The 20,133-nt window shown below is 39.9% G+C and overlaps 1 protein-coding gene across 4 annotated transcripts in view; it reads left to right on the top strand.

Annotated features, from left to right (window-relative positions):
* Positions 1 to 18,301, top strand: part of tbc1d4 (TBC1 domain family, member 4) — a 30,867-nt gene extending 12,566 nt beyond the window's left edge. Inside the window, exons 5-20 of one of the 4 annotated variants that reach the window (XM_026948049.3) lie at positions 630 to 762; positions 849 to 940; positions 1,022 to 1,132; positions 1,672 to 1,782; positions 2,065 to 2,115; positions 3,750 to 3,955; positions 4,782 to 4,928; positions 8,853 to 9,001; positions 9,558 to 9,764; positions 11,097 to 11,258; positions 11,435 to 11,593; positions 12,326 to 12,570; positions 13,122 to 13,281; positions 13,438 to 13,607; positions 13,984 to 14,160; positions 14,961 to 18,301. In XM_026948049.3, coding sequence (XP_026803850.3) covers positions 630 to 762; positions 849 to 940; positions 1,022 to 1,132; positions 1,672 to 1,782; positions 2,065 to 2,115; positions 3,750 to 3,955; positions 4,782 to 4,928; positions 8,853 to 9,001; positions 9,558 to 9,764; positions 11,097 to 11,258; positions 11,435 to 11,593; positions 12,326 to 12,570; positions 13,122 to 13,281; positions 13,438 to 13,607; positions 13,984 to 14,160; positions 14,961 to 15,182 — 2,502 coding nt within the window. In that variant the 3' untranslated portion in view covers positions 15,183 to 18,301. The other 3 variants (XM_026948065.3, XM_053234264.1, XM_053234265.1) reach the window with 3 other exon arrangements.
* The last annotated feature ends 1,832 nt before the right edge of the window (positions 18,302 to 20,133 follow it).

The raw sequence follows: 20,133 nt of genomic DNA, 5'->3' as shown, positions 1-20,133 counted from the left end.
GAGGTTCATAGAGACATGGTTTGACAAGGGTGATGTGGAAGAACACGAGTGGCACAAGCCTGGACTCCAACTCCACTGAACACCTTTGGGAGGAATTGGAATGCTGACTGTGCACCGGTCCTTCTCACCCCACATCAGTACCTGTCCTCACTAATGCTCTTGTGGCTGAACAGGCAGAAATTTTCCACAGCCACGTTCCAAAGCCTAGGGGAAAGCTTTTCCAAAAGAAGGGAAGCAGCTATAGTAGCAAAGGGGGGGACCAACTTTGGAATGGGATGTTCAACAAGCACATATGGGTATAATGGTCAGGTGTCCACATATTTTTGGCTATATAGTGTACCTTAAAACTAACTGCTGCCTGTCCAAAAACATGGACTAATTACTATATAATGGTGGTGTCCCATTATAACATGTTATTTAGCATGGAACTATGCAGTTTGGGATTTAACCAGACAGGAGCGTAGAACATAGATCTGCAATTTCATCATTTATTCCAAAGGTCTATTTCCATCGCTCTATTTGCATAAAATTTGCACAGTGAATGGAAACACCATATTTAACAAAGTTCTTGTGTGCTGCAAGTAGCATTGTAATGTGGTGTTATAGTGGGACTGTTGTCTTCCTCTCAGGTGGATGAGGTGATGCTGACTCTGAAGCAGGCCTTCAGTACAGCTGCGGCACTGCAGAGCTCCAAAACCCAGATCAAGCTATGTGAGGCCTGTCCAATGCATGACCTGCACAAGCTTTGTGAGCGAATCGAAGGTGCAGCCAACACGTCATACACACACACACGCAAACAAACTATTTATTTGCTGAAATAAAACTTGTTTGTTATTTCATAACCACAGGGCTGTACCCTCCCAGAGCGAAGCTGGCCATTCAGAAATACCTCTCCCTGCTGAGCGATAATGAGCAGGCAGACATTTTTGAACGTGTACAGGTAATCACAGGAAGGGAAATTCCAACATCCATAAAATGTAATGCTCATTTTAATTGCCTTTCATTGTTTTCTACTGTGCAGAAGATGAAGCCAAGTTGTGATCAGGAGGAGAACGAGCTGGTCATTCTTCACCTCAGGCAGCTGTGTGAGACCAAGCAGAAGACACATGTACATATTGGAGAGGCTCCTCAGGTACAACGCCCAATCCATAGCGCACATCCCATTCATGCTGAGGGACAACTCGGGCTGTGTCCTGCTTCTAATTGGATAAGAGAGATTCTAAATTTCTAATCTGTGTGGATTATAATACAGCGTACTATGCGGTTATGATTCTGATAATCTGGCCTGTCCTTAGGAAAAACGAATGAGTGCCTCCTTCTTGGTATGCGTTAGAGCAAGAACAGTCAGAGCTTTTCCAAACATAGCACAGATGTCATGCTCCAGTCCACCCACAGGAAGCAAAGTGCATTTCAGAGTAACTCTAGCAGTCTCAGCGGTGGCTTCCGCTCACAGATTAACATTTACTCAGGACTCAGTGTCACTTTTACCATTCTGTGTTCAAAAGCCCATTTGTATCCCTGGACACTAACAGTGTACAGTAATCATTAAAACTGCATTTGGTTTGAGTAATGTTCATTGCATTTATTTGCCGAGCTAAAGTGAACATTATTGTTTAAATATGCATTGCATATTTTACAATACCCAATCGTCCATCTCTTTCTGTGTTGTAGAATGCAGTAGGATCAGAGGGATCAAGTGTAGCTGGACGCAACAAGCTGGATGTGCTGAAAAATAAGGCACGCAGCTCCCTGACCAGCTCCCTGGAGAACATCTTTTCACGGGTCTGTGTGTGTGTGTGTGTGTGTGTCAGTCAGTGTGTGCCAGTTTAGCCAAAAAGCTGACCATAAAACTTTGTTTTTGTGTTTGTGTGCGCGCAAGTGTGTCAGTGTACGTCATTTCAGCCAAAGAGCTGATCATAACAATTTGAAATTTGCTTTATTTCCTTCACATATGTGTGGGTCTGTGTGTGACTTGACTGGTGTATGCTATTTTCCAGTGATACCAATGGGCAAATTTGTGTACAAACAGAAGCTCAGTTTAGTCTCTCTCCCTCTCTCCTCCAGGGTGCAAACCGGATGCGCATGCGTCTAGGAAGCATGAGCAGCTTTGACCGAGTGAGTATCCTTTCTGAACTCTACTCCCCCGACATAGTCTTTGTGAATTCCAGCAACTCGTAGTTCCATTACAATGAACTATGAGTACACACACACACTCCTACTGACCATATCACACAGTGTGTGGTTTCCCTGTGGTGTGAAGGCTCTCTGGGATGTGCAGCTTGTTTGCTGGCATCCACATAATAAAAGCTTGTGTTAAGATGTTAGCATTCCCTCTCCAGAGCCAGATGTTTCGTAATGACTCTGTTTCACTTGAATGTGGAATGTGAAGTGTGTGTGAGTATGATGATGGTCCCTGGTCATGCGTCTTGCTTGCTGTGTTTTGCTGATCTGCAAAGTTTTTGTTCCTAGAGAACCATGACACGTCTCAAATGGTGCTATCGCTGTGAGGCCCCTCGGTCATGCTGAAAAAACATATCTTTGCTATCCCATCTCACAGACATCAGGCCTGCTGCTTAACTGTCCTGCCACACAGTGTATCCTGCTCACCACGCCTGAAAGTGAGGGTGGGGGTGAAAGATTCACGTACATGCCTGTATCAGGTCTTGTGCTTTGTTTTGAAAAGTTTTGGTTACTAAGGCTAGGTCGACACACTACATGAGAGCTAAGCCCATCAGAGAGCTAAATGAAGTTATTTTCCAGATGCTGTAATTTATTGATTAGAAGAATATTTTAAAACGTTTATAGATATTAAATATTAAATACACCCTGAAGCCTTTCTGTCTGTTATTTCTGTTACTATTTAAGTGAACTACACTAAGCACCTTTCTGTGGTATCTCTCCTTAAGGACATTGCTAAGAAAGCTGCAACTACAGGCAGTGTGTTTTCCTTTCGTCATGTAGATAATCAGTGTTTTTCCCAAATTTAGCCTTGGCAGTGGCAGGCTGGCTGGGGAATTACGGAAGGGGGAGGGGTTGGCTTACAGAAATAGACTGGTGGAGAGTGTTGTGCAGCCGTTGCTGGCTTCCTGGCTTAGCTGAAAGCTGTGTAAAGGGAGAGCACCAGGTTAGGCCCCAGAGTGCAAGGGCAGGAAACAGAGCAAGGAAGTGAGCCAGAATGAGCCTTTCCTATAACCAGGGTAGTAAACATGGCCAGATCATGCATGTGTGATGTTTGTAGTCACAGGACATGGGATATTAGCATACAATAGATCCAAGAGCATGTGTGCACTCACACTGCCTCCAGTTCTGCCACTTCAGAGTGGGATAAAGGTCTGGGATACACACTGAGAGCGCCGAGAGACGTCTCTGGGTGAGTGGGCATTGTTCACATTGGCGCATCTGGTATTTGGCTTCACTGTGTTTGTGGGTTGGTGGTGACGGTGGCGGTGCTGTAGAGGATTCATTAGAGTGTGTGCGTGTTTTTTGTTGGAATTTTTTATATGGGAGGGAATTTGTGCATAGAATCTTGTATGGCTGGTAGTGTTTTTAGTGTAGTTATTTTAGTTTTTAATTTTTTGTGGTTAGTAAAATTTCTCAAAAACTCAAGTGCAGTGCTGTGTGTCTAGTAAAGCTTCACTTATTTTTAAGTTTCAGGACCTTGGTTCTTTATCTGCCTGCTGTCGAGCACAAACTATCTGCATTTTTATAAATGGGTCACTAAGCAGTCTGTTTAATCTCTGGTCACGCAGCAAGACGAGTCTCCTGGTGATTCTCCTCCAGGGACTCCCCCTGCTACCTTGGAAGAGGACCCTGACGCCCCTCCGTTCCGCCGCCGAGCACACACCTTTAGCCACCCTCCAATCAAGAAGAGGATCTCTTTCACAGAGTTGCCGACACAGAACAAGGTTCCTTTGCACAGACAACAGTCTCTTGCACCAGAGCTGCTGCAGAGCAGGTAACACATCACTTCCTGTCTCACATGATCAGCACATGGCTGTGTTTATCTCGAGTCTACTCAGCACTTGTGGTCATATTAGAAATGCAGATTAATGTCTAAGTAGCAAGTCCTCAGGCAAGAGGTTGTGGTGTACTCTTGACATTCTGACACTTTTCTCAGGGGCAATGTCAAATGTCATTTTAAGATTTTTATTTATAAGACTTAGTGTATGATGTGTTGATTTAGATCTGGAGTGTCTGCACTGGTGAAAATTGAACAAGGTTTTAGGAAGGATGCAGATGTCAGTTGGTACTACACAAATTCTGAGGCTTTAAGTTCATTTCCTTGTGTTAGAGGACGAATATGCTTGTATAGATAAACGATTAGGATGATAAGTAAACTATTACTGCCTATAGCATGCATGCTAACACTGTTAATGAAATATGAGGCATGTTGCTGTGTAATGCTAAATTTAATACTAATTCAGATAATTGATCAAATCACTGGCACAAATTATTCTCTCTATAACTCTTTGAATGCCCTGTTGATTTTAACTAAATCCATCAACCTTTGATTGTTTTAATCTCTAATTAAAAAATAAATAAATAAAATACAAGATTCTTGAAATTATTGAGACGCTCTTTATCAATTTGGATATTAAGGTATGTTAATAATTCTGTCTTTAAAGCCACTTCTTTTCCTTTAAAGAATATTCACCCGGACAACCTTTAATTGCTCATTTGAGGAATTTGAGCATTCTGAGGAACGTATACCAATGAGCCATCTTTTGTCCCTAACTGTTCTGCCACAGCGGTGTTCTTGTCTGCCTGTAATCTCTCTTCAGCCCGGTGCGCGTGCCAAGAAAACGCAGTGTCTCTGAGGGCGAGTCCTCCTTCAGCCTTCCCTCCTCCTTCTCCACTACCACTTTCCTGAAAAGTTTTTACCTGGGCTCCTTCAGCTCACTGGCCTCCCTGCCGGACAGCCCCAAGAGGTGAGAGGGGGGCGCTGGCTGTAAACCCCCCACTGCCCCTGGGACAGGAGCAGGGCAGTGATGCCATGCAGTAATACTGGGCTGGCAGCAGTGTCTGTCTGACCTTTAACCCCTTGTCAATCTTCCGCCGTTTTCTCTGAGAGGAATTGCTGTTCTCTCAAGCTCTTTCTCTTGCTCCTCACTGCTGGACTACTTGTTGGCATCTACAGGAACCAGGAGACCTGATAGCAAGAAGCCTCCCTCCGTTAAACCGCATGACGCTTCTCAGTCTGCTGTACAGTGCTCTAAACATGAAGTATAACCATAGCACTAACACCTAAATCCAGCTTCATATTGCTAGCAGAATAACAAATTGCTACAGCTTTCTACTAATCTAGGCTTCACTGTGTTTATCTCAGTTAGTGTCCTCATTCATTACTGATTAAAAGATTAAAATGCTGAATTTTGTGATAATTTAGTTCAGCAACCTGCCTAAATGTATCACATGATATAACATTTTAATATAGATTTTATAGTTATTATATTTTACATTAAGAACTTTGTTCTATGACAGGTATCACGCAATATCTATCTCTGCGTTAAGGCTGCTCACTGCATAACTACAGTACCCTTGCGCTTGTTATAGGTAAAGAATCAATGCTGAAGTGATGTAATGTTTCCTTGCTACTTTGAAGTTGATATATAAATAATAAAATAATGCATGTTATAAGAAGATAATCCACGCCAGGGTGGTGTGATACTCTGAAGCGGATTATTTTCCTGTAACAGCACAGTCCAAAATGTGTTATTCTGCTTATATCACAGCGATTTGCCAATGACTGCAATGTTTATTAATGAACCCAAACATCATGCTTTTAACCATTTAACCAATTATAGTTAAATTTAAAGTTCCTGTAATCACTTTATAGCAGCTGTAAACAGCCGTTCCCTCACCAGCTTCTTTTTTCTGTCTTTGTTGAAGATAATAAGACCAAAAAAAAAAAAAAAACAGCCCATCATTTTACCGAGAAATTGGAAAGAGCAAACTCCCCTGTCCTGAAGAAAACTTACTGGTTGTTTAAAAAATTCTGACACCCGAGAATCTTTTCATAAATCCTAAATAAATGTCTCTTTACAGAAAGCATCATCATATAAACATTACATGCTTTTCTTTGCTAAATAGCAATAATTATTAATGTTTTTTTTAAAAAAATCCATTTATTATCAGTCTTAGATGTGAATCAACTTCTTTACAGGTCAGTGTGAATGAGCTATTACTCTAGAAGCAATAATGTATTTGAATGCACACAGTGTGTCGATGTGTTTATTGGGGCTTTTAACTATATATCAAGATTACATGTAAGATGTAAATACAGGATGAGATGATAAACCTGTGCTTGTGTTACAGCCAAGCTAATGTCGGACCCTCCTTTTTACTCCCTTAAAGTTAATCAGACAGAAAAATTGCAGCTTGTCGGGTTACTGAGAAACCAGAAAGTCCTTGTGGAGAAAATCTTGAAGTCCCCCAGAAATCCTAAAGACTTTCTAATTTCAGAAAAATTAAAGGAATAGCTTTACCGCTGACAGCAAAGCACTGCCACTGGAGAATCCTTCCAAAAATGCTGAATAAATGTCTTTTCCTTGAAAACGTCATCATGTCAACAATTACACACATTTCACATACATGTCCATGTGTATGTTGTTATTATAGAAGCCATTACATATAAGAATGAGTCCATTAATATAAACCTGTGATTTGCCTTGCAGCCGGGACTACTGTCAAAGATATGCTGTTATTAATGCAAAATTAATCACATGCTTCTTCACAATCAGAGAGTTCAGTGGTGCTGTGGTATAAGTAACAGTAATGAATTTATTATACAATAGAGAATAGTAATACTGTAAGACATTAATAATAAGAGGCTTAATGCAGAATGGGTGTAGTTATCCTTGAAACTTCCAGGCTTGACGGAGCCTTTACTCATATCTGAACAGAATTCAGACAGGCTTACAAAAAAAATTACAAAATTAATATTAACAAAATTATTTAGGATATTGAAGCTCTTTTCCTGAATCATAACTGCCATGTTTGACTAAGGATTCCTGATTCTTTGAACAAAATGACTTCTTGAAATTAATTATTTTACGGTGCTTGTTCTCTTCTGTTTGACAGTTTAAGTAAGTGGAACACAGTGAGAGCCAAAGAAAAGCCAGAGAACTGTTGGAACTTCCTTAAAAAATATTACAACATATCTGATGACAGTTTATTTTACTTAAATCTCTGTTTGCTTTTCAAAGATTGCCAGTAGGAAAACTATTCTGAAATTTATGTGAGGGTGTTGGAGGATGAATAACACTTGGTTATTGGTACTTCTAATTTCATATTTCGGGCTCAGGTTAGGTTGGGCTTTGACATGCCATTTTCTTCAGTCCACTATTTGCTATTTGGTTAAGGTATACACATAAATACCCTCACTGGCCACTTTAAAAGGAACACCCCTGCCCATCTATGCAATTATCCAATCAGCCAATCACATGGCAGCAGCACAGTGCAGATACAGGTCAAGAGCTTCAGTTAATGTTCACCAAACATCAAACATCAGGATGAAGGAAAAATGTGATCTCAGAGACATGGTCGTTGGCACCAGACAAGCAGTTTTGAATATTTCAGAAACTTGGCTGACAGGAGTGAAACCTGATGTGATCTTCTGCCTCAAGGTTTGGAGTGTAATGCAATTTGAGATTCTTTCCTGCTCACCACAGTGGTAAAGCATGGTTACTGTGGGCTTCCAGTTAGCTCAAACCAGTCTGGCCGTTCTCCTCTGATCTCTCTCATCAACAAGGCATGTTATCCCATAGAACTGCTGCTCACTGGAAGGGTTTTTTTTTTTTTTTTTGCACCATTCTGTGTAAACTCTAGAGACTGTTGTGTGTGAAAATCCCAAGAAATCAGAAATTTCTCAAATACCCAAATCAGCCCATTTGGCACCAACAACCAGGCTATGGACAGAGTCACTGAGATCATGTTTTTCCTCAATCTGATGTTTGCTGTGAACATTAACTGAAGCTCGTTGTCTGTATCTGCATGATTTCATGCATTGTGGTGTGGATAACTGCATGAATGTGCAGGTGTACAGGTGTTTCCGATTGATATTTGAGGATGTTGGAGGATAGATGTGTTTTGTCTGTAACATATACTTTCACTTTTCGTACCTATGTCTTTTGGATGTCTTTTGCCTGTATAGTTGATGTCTTAAATGTTGTCTTAACTATTTTGAATGTGCTTATGTGCTTTAGTCAGTGTATACTTACATATTAATCCTTCCCATTGTAGGCAACCTGTAGGCTTTTTTCTAGCGAATCGCACATGAAGCCATTTAATAAATTGTTACTCCTTTTCTGTTAATTGCATAACTAATATCTATCTTTTGATCGTTGCTTTTGTGTGCTGTACATATTTAAACTATGACATTATGAGCTTTGTGTTACTTTGCTAATACAAAATATTTTGCTAATATGTTTTGGAGAGAAAATCTCTTTCTTTCCAGCATTCATATAATGCATGACTTTTGGGTTCATGTTTGCTGTTAATGTCACATTTTTCTACTAAGATAAATCCAAAATCTTATTCCTGTCTGCTGTAAAAATGAGGGAAAAGCAATTTGTATTTTAATGAACATTCCAAATTAAAGATTTGTCTCTTACTTTGAATTAGATTGATGATGAGAATGGATCATATTTGTGGATTCCTTTTGTGGATCCATCAAAATTAATATTTGGAAAGTGTAGCAAAGTGTAAAATGCTTTTTCTTCATCATATCAGTGTCCAATATTCTAAATAAGACTTCCACTTGAATAGTATTAGTTGCTGTGTACTCACTGACCCGTGTGTGTGCATGTGCGTGCGTGTGTGTGTGCGCGTGTGTCTGTGTGTGTGTGTGACAGTAATGGAGAGGACAGAAGCAGGAGGCTGTCTGGCTGCAGCACTGACTCGGTGACTGCAGTGACTACACGCAGAGTGTCGTGGCGTCAGAAGATTTTCCTGAGGGTGGCGTCACCCATGAACAAAGCCTCAGCCTCTATGCACAAGGCTGGTGTGTAAACATACACAAACAAATGTGTATACAGACACAACATTTCTCCCAAATATATCATTAACAGCCAGCACAAACAGTGAATTGTGCTTTGTTATGCCCTAGTTGAATTTTTGCTTTTGTAAGACTGCTCACCTTAAAAGTGTATAAAAGCAGTGTATCAACTTAGAAACACTGCACATCTCCTCAAGGACAGGAATGCAGCCACACTGGATTGTTAGACCTGTTCTAAGGCAATACTTCCAGTGTTTTTCATCTTAGTTTTTATTTACCCCATTTGTATTGTCTAGAAAGTTATCATGGACAATAATTTCAACACAGTACTCAGTACTTGAAAAGAACAACAAAAAAAAACTTTTTACTTGAAAATGTTAGACTTGGGATTCCTTCAATAAACAGTTAAAATGGATGACAGTGTAACATGAAGCATGTGAAAGATGTTGTCAGTGGTAAACACACTTAGACTACAGATGCTGTAGATAGAGATTAAACACTAAAGTATCCCATTATCTGAACTGTACAGTGAGTGTTTGTGTATAATGGTTGTGTTTTGTAGATATGGATGGCAGTGAGCTGTTGCCGCTTTCTCCCCGTGCCTTACAACAGGAGCAGAACCCCCTATCTGGGCTGCTCTCCTCCACTCAGAGCCTGAGAGGAGAGAACGGACGCCGCACCACTGCTGATTATAGGGCTCTGTGGAAGAAGGCCATCCACCAACAGATTCTCCTTATCCGCATGGAGAAGGAGAACCAGCGCTTGGAGGGTTAGTGTCACACAGCCACATCTGCACATATATATTGCCCGAACTGCCTGAGGACCTCCTTTACCCTCACATATTTACACATTACTATATGTATATATTACGTAGTAGTCATAGGCATATGCACTAGAAACACTGTGTACTCTGTGCCTGCCCATTTGCCAATGTTTCCTGTCACACACACACTAACACATAATTTCTACATATTTATTTGTGGCTTGGCATATATGCTGATATCACTATAGTGTCTGTTTTTCCTCACGGGGTGCAACATAACAGGGGCCCAGTTACTTTCAGTAAGTTGATTGGCTTTCTCGTGTTGGCATGAGTGCTGTTACATCTGTTTGAGATTCTGCCACAAAGATATATTTAGCCTGGAAAGCTTGGGTTAAGTTTACATATCTCTAGGAAAGCATTTTCATTGACCTGCACCTGCATAATACAGTTTGTACTGTATCATAGAGTTTGCACAGAAGAAGATTTAATATGTTACAGTTAAAAGTGTATTGACAGTCATAGATTACATTTTGCAGGCTAAGTCTTGATTTAGGTTTAAAGTTTTAAAATACCTCTTATTTGTAAAATATTGCCCTCTGTTGGCTACAAAAGGTCACAGTAATATTTCTTCTCAAGTGACAGCCACACTTTCTTCCATTCCCCTCTTCTCTGTGCTTCACTTCATGTGTTTGTGTCCGAGTCTCCTATGTCAAGGATGGCAGAAACTGAAAATGCTTGTTTTGAGCAGAAGGTAAGAAAGGGAGGAAAGGCTTGGCTATGTATGAACAGTCTGCAGCGCCTTTAATCAGTGGCATGCCAACATATTCACTCACAAACAGAGGCAAGAAAGACTGCAATGCATCTTAATCAGATTAACTAACAGCAAGAATGGAATGTGAAATAATCAAATAAAAGAGTGCATTTTAGTCATTTGCTTGTCTCTTCCCTAGTGGCTAAAGTGTCTTGTTGGACAGTTTGAATGTTTCAAGTAGAAGCTTACTGCATTCTATTTGCCTTGCCTATTGTAGACGCTAGTAGAGCTGCCGTAGCTGCTTAAGTACCATTTTCTCTTGCTAATTTTGGAAGTAGAAATGCTCATGCCAGAGCAAGAGCACAAGGGGTTCATTAATTGCTGTGGCATCTCTAACTTTTCTGTCCTTACAGGGACAGTGGTTAACAGGCCTACTGATGGCTGTGTACCTATTTTTAGCTCTGTTGCTTTAACTGATCTGATCTGAGTGGCTTTTCTAAACAACTGTAATCTTATTCAGCATCACCGTGAAATTAGGGTGAGAGATTGGCAGCTGAGATTTTTGTGTGTGTATGCTGCATATTCAGCAAGCCGAGATGAGCTACACATCCGTAAGATGAAGCTGGACTACCAGGAGGTGGGGGAGTGTCCTACAGAGGTGCAAGCTCTCTGGGAGAAAAAGCTAAATGTGCCTTGCAGGACCAAAGTGCAGTGGGACAAAGACGAGATCCACACTGCTCTCTGCCAGGGTAACTGCAACATTCCCCCTACTCACATTATCATACAGAAGCTTTTGTTTTAGTGTCTATAATATCTGTCAACATCAGATTTCTTGCTGGTCCATTCAACAGAAATAAGTCTTTCATACTGTATAACCTTTTGTGTATGCATGCGCATGTGTGTTTGTGTGTGTGTTTGTGTGAAGGTGTCCCAAAATGTCGGCGAGGTGAGGTGTGGCTCCTCCTCTCTCAGCAGTATCGCCTGCGTCATCATCTACCTCAGCGGCAGCAGCCTCCTGATACGCCCTACCAGGATCTGCTCAAGCAGCTCACCACACAGCAGCATGCCATCCTGGTGGACCTGGGTACTGCTTTTCTGATCCCTTAAAGTTCACGTTTAAGAAAATTAAATATATAGACCAAATTGGCAATACATTACTGCAAAAATGAAGTTTACTCGATTTCATCTGTACCTTAAATGTCAATCAGATAATAACACATTTGCTTCTTTTGTTTTGCACTGGATATGAGGTTAATATAACTAACAAGTAAGTGAAGCTTGTAGTATTAATGCAAACTGCATTCCTAAATCATCACATGCTTGTCTCAGCCCTGGTGGAGTTGTTCAGTATCTCAAAGAGACTTGTTTATATGGTTTATGACACTACGTTACACACTTATCTATAAAAATGACCATAATTATGCCACTAAAACAATTGTGGGTAATGGAATTTTAGAAAATGAATTACTATTTTTAATTTTAATGAAGCTGAAATTGTACAAATATTACTTGCCAAACAATGTATTTTGAGTAACATTTGGGATTTAGACATGCAGTTATACTGGTAAACTTTAGTTTCCCTTACTTCATAGCTACATTATTCTTGTTACTTCAGTGCACATCGTTACTGTATTTGGGGTAAAGAAATGACATGAATAATGACAGTTACAAGATTATAATATACACATTCTCCCCAAGATGGAATGTGAATCAGTGTTTCTCTGTTTTGTGTGGTTAATGAAGCCAAAATAAATGTCTGGCTTGTCCAGTTAGTCTTTCCTCTGCAGTGACATGGTTATTCTCCTCTGTCCTGCAGGTCGCACATTCCCCACGCATCAGTACTTCAGTGCACAGCTGGGCGCAGGCCAACTGTCTCTTTATAACCTGCTGAAGGCCTACTCTCTACTGGACACTGAGGTGGGCTACTGCCAGGGCATCAGCTTTGTGGCTGGAGTGCTGCTGCTGCACATGAGCGAGGAGCAGGCCTTCGACACGCTAAAGTTTCTAATGTACGATCTGGGGCTCCGGCGTCAATACCGGCCTGACATGATCTCCCTGCAGGTGAAAGCAGTGAACATTCTTTAGTCCTTCATGCCACACCTTTTCCACTTACATATGCCATTGTGTGTTTGCCATGTACACGAAGAATGCAGCAGGACAGTTTTTTTTTTTTTTTTTTTTTTTTGAAGACTCAATGGAAAAAATAATACCGCAGATAAGTTACTGATTTACCTCAGCTGAACCACAGATTCAAAAAATGCAAAAACTCTAAAATGCAGAAATGATATGAGGACTGTAGTAAGTGCTATATTGTGATGATGTGATATAGTGAGTGGCCTTAAATGCTTTACATAAATTTCCTCAGAAATGTTGTCTATTCTGTGTAATCCATTAAAATTATGCCAAATCTCCTTCTCAGCTGTGTCTTCTCAACTTTCAGACTCTTGTACATTCGACCCCACCTCCTACCTGCTCTCTGGTTATTCATCATCAGCTGTGCTAATGTTTAACCCTTTAACCTAGAAAAAGAATCAGCAGCCACAACCAGCTCTCAGCTTCTCTGCTTTATCAGAGTTCACTCTCCTGACCCTCCCTCTCTTGTGTCTGTGCAGATTCAGATGTACCAGTTGTCCCGGCTACTGCATGACTACCACCGTGGTCTGTATTCGCACCTGGAGGAGCATGAGATCAGCCCCAGCCTGTATGCTGCTCCTTGGTTCCTCACACTCTTCGCCTCTCAGTTCCCCCTCGGCTTCGTCTCCCGCATCTTCGGTATGATTCCATTCTCAGCTGCAGTGTGTGTGGTGCTGTTTAACTTAGTGGCAGTTCTTAGACCACTTGTGGAGATTAGGGTGCTAGTTCCGTTTACAGTCACTTACTTGTTTCTGTCTGTGCTTTTTATGAATGCGTGTGCATTGTGTTTGGCAGACCTGCTATTTGTCCAGGGCACAGAGGTGATTTTTAAAGTGGCCCTGTGTTTGCTGAGCAGCCATGAAGGAGAGATACTGGAGTGTGACAGTTTTGAGAGCATTGTAGACTACCTTAAGACCACCATACCTGCCCTCACACAGAGCCAGATGGAAGAGACAATCACCAAGGTACAAAGAGAAATCACTTTTCTGTACATTTTAATGGGAGAGTAAGTCATTAAACCACACCCTGTCAACATAGGGTTTAGTCATAGAGGCATTACAATATCATGTGACTGTTTGCAGAACAAATAGAGAACTACACAGGACATTTAACAGTTATTCACGGGCATTTCCTATTTTTTACTGCCCATGTTATGTTAGTTATGCCTGAGCTGATAACAGGAACCAACCATAATTCTCTGTCATGTTTTAGCTTGCTCCTATAGCAGATGAGGATTAGTTTGTCTTAAACACCTTTGAATTTCCACATACTAGTTCTGTTAGATTGTTGTGGGTATTGGATCACTCATAGTAATGGCTGGAGTGCACTGTTGTTCGGCAGGCTTTAGAGATGGACATCTCCAAGCAACTGCACGCCTATGAGGTGGAGTACCACGTCCTACAGGACGAGATGGTGGACGCCGCTCCACTTTCAGAGGAGTCAGACAGGCTGGACAAACTGGAGAAGACCAATGCCCAGCTCAAAAAGCAAAATATGGATCTGCTAGAGAAACTGCAGGTGTGGCTTTGTTTTTTTTTAATAGAATTTTTAGAATTGCTTTCCTTGTTCTTATTAAATATGTTTTGGGATCTGGCTTTTATTATGTAATAAGCTTAGAGATCTATAAATGAGATCTTTAAATAGATAGAAAAAATAGATCTTTAAATGAGAGCCTGTGGTTGTGTTTGATAACTGCCAATAGGTGGCAGCATAGTATCATTTCTTGCTGAGTTCTGAAAGTACAAAAATAATATAACTCTTAACATCTGTGCCAAAGCATCTGCCAAAGACTCTCCTCTTGAACTACACTTTTGAGAACACTTGCAGATATATGTTGACTCGCAGATATAGTAGTCTGTTTTTGTTTCATTGCTGTGGCCAAGCTTGGAGTAGCACCTGGAGATTACACTGCTTGGATTTTGTGCTTTGACAGTCAATTGTAAAGAACTAAAAGACTATTAAAAAGCTATTGGTGAGAATTTGTAATAGATTCTAATAGAAATGATCAAATTTGTAATAAAAGAAATTTGTAATAGATTGTAATAAGAACTACCAGTGTCCATTAAAAGAATGGGGCTTGATTTATCTCCTAAAACAGAAAAGCAGACAGATAATCTCAGTACCGGTAATCACTCTTCAACCAGACATCATCTATCTTGATATTTCGCTCTGTCCTCCCTGTGGTAGCTAATGGCCATCAGGAAAGTCTCTCACATTGTCCTTTTGATGGATACTGCAATAATGCACATTGAGGCACATAGTAACCTGCATACACTCTGTGGTTCTGAGATCTGTGTGTGTGTGTGTGTGTGTGGCAGGCAGCACGGGGGAAAATCCAGAGTCTAGAGAACAGTGTAGAGAGCTTCCTGGCACGTGAGAGCCAGATGAAGCACATGATCCGCTCGCTGGAGCAGGAGAAGGCCAACTACCAGAAGACCATTGAGCGCATGCGCAGCAGCCTCCCTGCAGACGCAGCTGACGTGGAGATGACCCAGCTGAAGATGAGCAGCAACAGCAAAACCAAAGCAGCCAACAAATAACCCTGGGTTAGCAGGCATGTCCTGACTGAACATATAGAACATGCACATTACATCCATGCATAGTGGAGTACTGAGGGGGTGTGGAATTTTCCCTTGGTAGTCCCTAGCAAAGCTTTTAAGGGGCTGTTGAACTTTAGGCAAATGTCAAACTGACCATGACTAAGATAAAGGGTTGATTCTGGGGAGGGAGTGTAACAAATGTTAAGCTTTCTGCAAAATAGGCCTTGCTTTTAGCATCCACTTTCTCTGTACTTCCACGCCTACACAAAATGCCCCAAAAGTCCTGTCAGACTTGCTTTACTCCACTGTACTAAATTCACTTCAGGTTTAGGGATCATGGCTGCTGCATAGAACAGAAACTTTGTTTCAGTGTCAGCTGTGTTGAAAACACTTGAAAACAAGATGAATGTAGTTTTTTTCCCCAAAGTGCAGTGTGACTCATGGCTGTGTAAGGAGGATCGCTGCCTTGATGTCAGCGTATGCTTTGAGAATGGCAGGCAGTGTGATTTTGAGCTTGCTGGAGAACTTTTACTGACGGAACACAACAAAAGCGGCAGTGACGCCATCGAACGCCAAAAACCAAAATATTTAGCTTATCAGATCGACACTCTGCTCAAAGAGCTTAACCCAAAGTTCAAGCAGGAAATGAAACTCTCTTTGAATTTCCTCTGACTTTGCAGCACCGTCCAAATTTAACCTACTCTCCAAACTCCTACACCTCTCTGGCAGTTCATCAGTTACTGAATGTGCTTCAAGGCAAATCAGGCCTGCTGAAGACAGGAAGAGCCTACCACACCGTCTACCACAATGCTGCAATGTATGTTCATGAGTTATGCAAGCTACACAGTGAAAAGTTTGTTTGCACAGGGCATTTAATGTCTAAAAGTATTCCATGAAGGTGTACAAATTCTTCAGGGCTATGAAAATTCTGAAAAAAAAAACAATTTAAAAACAAAACCCCCTCAAAAAAACCTATAATCCACCATTTTTTTTTTTTTTTTTTTTTTTTTTTTTTTTTACATGAACAATCTTTGTGTTGTGTCATGTACTACAAACTCATTTGTAAAACGGTATCTGGAATTTGCGCAAATATGAAGCATATGTGCGGGATACTTTTTTTTTTATGTTCACTCTCCTCTTGAGTAGTTTCTAGAAAGCCTTCCATGAGACATAGCGTATTAATGAAATTTGAATGAATGTTTTATGTATCACATGTTTTTAATGAATGCTCAATAACTTGCAGCTATGCAAAATGTTGTTGCACCTGAATAGAAAAAAATTCTCTTTTTTCTATTGAAGAAGTGATTTGGTATGCGGTCTGTCGCAGGAAAGGATCCTCCGCCAGTAAAGAGCTGCTATTTCACATAGCATGAATTGAGTAAATGTGTGTAAAGCTTCTCATTACCTATGCCTTAAAGGATGGGATAAGTAGCGTTCCATGATTAAAATTTCATACCATTTTAAGAGTAATGAATATTACTTATATTAAATATTGAGAGTGATGCATTGATTCAGATGTTGGAATTTGAGCTGGTAAATTTCTGCAGTGGCTGGCTGAAGCATTGTGCAGCTTTTTTACAGATTTTTTTTAATATGCTTTATTGGACGTGTAATCTGCAGAGAACCTGTGCTAGTAAACAAAATGTAAAAAAGAATCCAAAAAATAATACACAGTACTCTATTCACTATAGCTCTTAATATGAACTTACTAATACAGACTTACAGTCATCTATTCTCAGTTGCAGAACAATAAGCAAAAGCTATCCAGGCTGTGTGCCAGATACTACGCTCTACTTTTTGAAAACTTTTTTCCTTCTGGTCATCTCTCAAAGGGTGACTTACTCCTACTCTTGTTTCCAGAAAGCTGAAATTCTGCAGGGGTTTTACTGATGATTGCTGTTCTGATAGTAGTTCTGTTTTATTTGCTTTCCTGCATTTATCAAGTCATTTATCAATGCAAAGCTGTCTTAGGCTTTCGAAACTCTCAGGATCTACACATCTAGCAATTTTTTTTTTTTTGCCTTCATATGTTTTTGTTTGGTCTTAAAGTGGTGTGCTAGGCCACCAGTGACATTTTGACAAGGTTTCATTTCTGCGTCAAATGCAGACAGACACTGTAGGTGTTAAGTGGGTTATATTGGTCTGATAATTGTGTGCGGCTAAAGGCCAAAAAACAGCTCTGTTTTGTTGTTTGGAAGCTTGGAACAGGAGTTGCTTCTTACGATGGTGTGAAATCAGCTCCATGTGTACGTAAGCTCTCAGGTCAGTTTATAAAAACTGTTTTGACATGTACGTCACCGTGGTGGCAGAAGATCTTGAGAGATGCACCAATAAAGATAATTTACTTAACAGCATTTGGTGAAATTAAGAAAACACTGATAGCAAATTATTCCAACGAAGAAGCATCTTGTTGCATCTTTGTCCTGGAATCCCCCTGGTCTCCTTGGCTGCGGTTCTAAACAGCTGCTAAGAAATTCTGTGTCGCTACATTGAGACCCATTTTGTGTTCAAAAGTGTATTATCATATTTATTTGTGTATTCTCCAAATGAAGCACATTTTCCAAAATGTCAATTGTCCATTAATCAAAGGATTTGACTGTCGTCATTGAACCTACAGTAAACACGAGTACTGCTTGTGTTAGACACACCACACCAACACTGATATGGGTGTGGTACATAACTGCTATGTTGGTTTTTAGCCAGTTCACACATTTCTGCTCTTTTAAGAAGTGAAATATGCAAAGTTATATGGCATGTGACGTGTGTTTGCAGGAAAAATCTGCATAAATCTGATGTTAAACAGATCACTAAATCTATGAAGGTGCACATGACAAAATGTCTGTTTTCTTTTTCTTTTTAAAGAAGATGCCAGAATGCAATCTTTGTCTTTCATTAAACTTGACACCAGGTTACATTTTGAATATTTTTCCACCATGTCCATGCTTGGGGAGTTGCAGTGTGTCAATGTCAATCATCAATGTTTAATGATTGTTGCTCTGTAAATACAATTGAATAATGCAAAAAAAAAAAAAAAAAAATCTGTGGACTCTGTGGTCCACTTGTTGTATGTTAATCAAGAGCCGATGCCTTATTAAAACATTCTTCACTGGCTTTTTATACATCATGAGTTTTGACTTTTTTATATTATCTGAGGACAAAATGTTGAATATTTTTCAAAATACATATTTTCTATAAAGTAAAGAATGGAAAATCATTTGAGCATGGGTGGAATAGTAGTGCATTGCTATACACATTGTTAAAGAGAGGGTGTTGAAAGGCTGTTCCAATATGCGAAAGAGGATGGAAATCAGTTTAAGATGGAACTGTGTTATTAACAATCAATATGTTACCTCTGGTTAAAAGAAACTTAGACTGAGTATATTGGGACTATAGCCAAGACTGGCTCTGCTCTTTATCTCCAGACAGGGCAAAATTTTCCCAAAACCTGAGTACTTTAAGCTGCAGTGATTGAGCTTTGCTTACAAGGATTGAGTGCACCTGCTGTTGATTCTTGTGAAAAACTATCCATTTTCAAACTAAGCCTGAGATTGCTATTACATATCAATGTTTTTTCTATCAAAATTCTTTATTTCAGTGGCATGTAACATGAGCCAAGCTGTTTATTCCATCATGGATCATATAAAACATCATCAGATCATAATGATTATGATTGGAAAAACATGAACTGGCCTCTTTTTTAATCTACTATTATTATTATTATTTTTACATTTTCACTGAAATGAAATGTGCTGAATATTTTTAAAATTAGGACTAAAATGCTCAGGGACATTGAAAAAAATAACCTTCAGCCACCTGTTTTTTTATTTTTTATTTTTTGGTCTTTTGGAAGGACATTTTTTCCCTGACAGTCATGTGCAATACAATTTGTACTACAGTTATTAATTACATTACTACAAATGTTAATCTTCATAAAGTTCTCATTCACAACTCTATACATTTTAAATTCCACTGAACTACTAATTACCTCTTTTGAGTGGCAAGTGATTCTAAAAAATATTGCTATTGGACAGATGTAAGCCAATGTTCCATTGATTTGCTCACCTGCACAATTGTGGATAGCGTGCTCACTGCCCCACTTTGCTTCCCTGGACTTATTAATTCACAGAGTGGTCAAAAAATGGAAACTGCAACAAGCGCTAATAGAGGCCCATTGGGGCAGGAATGACACGTCCCCATGCTTGTGGGTGGAGTAGAGGAAAGGACAGTTAATGATTTAAATGACAGTTAATGTTGCTGGGCTAGTTTAAAAATATTCCACAGTTACAAAGACCATGTTTTATAGCAAATCATCAGAATTAAATCAAGGTGCAGACACTGCGTCTATGATGTACAGAACTATTTCTATTGTAAGATGTATTGGAAAGATTGGGGGAAGGAAAGGAGGATTATGGAATGGATAATGTCTGTAAACATCAGAACTACCTGTGAAGTACTTTTTTCCTGTGCAAAGGCTGAGAAAAAGAAGAAAAATGTCTCCCATTTCCAATGACAATGAGCCAATTTTAGGTCTTTTAGGTTTGTGGTTTTTGAGATATAGTTAGGTTGGAACGTGTCAACCCTAGTTAATGATATTACCTTGTACATTGTTGAACAAAGGTACATCTAACACTGCTCAAAATAAACTGCTGTATGCTGTTGACTTTAAAAAATTTTACTCTGAAAATTCACTAGATAGTACTAGATAGTCTAGCATAAGCATAAGGCTTTGAGGCTTTGTCATTATTAATGTTGTGCTGCATCACCAAAATCTATGGTCACAAGTCGCTGCTGAAGTTAATTTTCCTGCAGAAAGTAGACCAGCGTGAGTCATTAGACCAGCCCTGAGATATCAAGACATTGTGCTGTTCAGCCCTTTGTAGAGTTTGCTTTTCTACTTCAAAACTCTTCTTTAGAGGAGTAAAAATTTTTCAAAGCGGCACTCATGGGGCAG

The sequence above is a fragment of the Pangasianodon hypophthalmus genome, chromosome 5 (genome assembly GCF_027358585.1).
Source record: "Pangasianodon hypophthalmus isolate fPanHyp1 chromosome 5, fPanHyp1.pri, whole genome shotgun sequence".
NCBI classification, from domain to species: Eukaryota; Metazoa; Chordata; class Actinopteri; order Siluriformes; family Pangasiidae; genus Pangasianodon; species Pangasianodon hypophthalmus.
The sequence above is the reverse complement of the archived record's forward strand: the minus strand, read 5'-3'. Positions and strand labels throughout refer to the sequence as shown.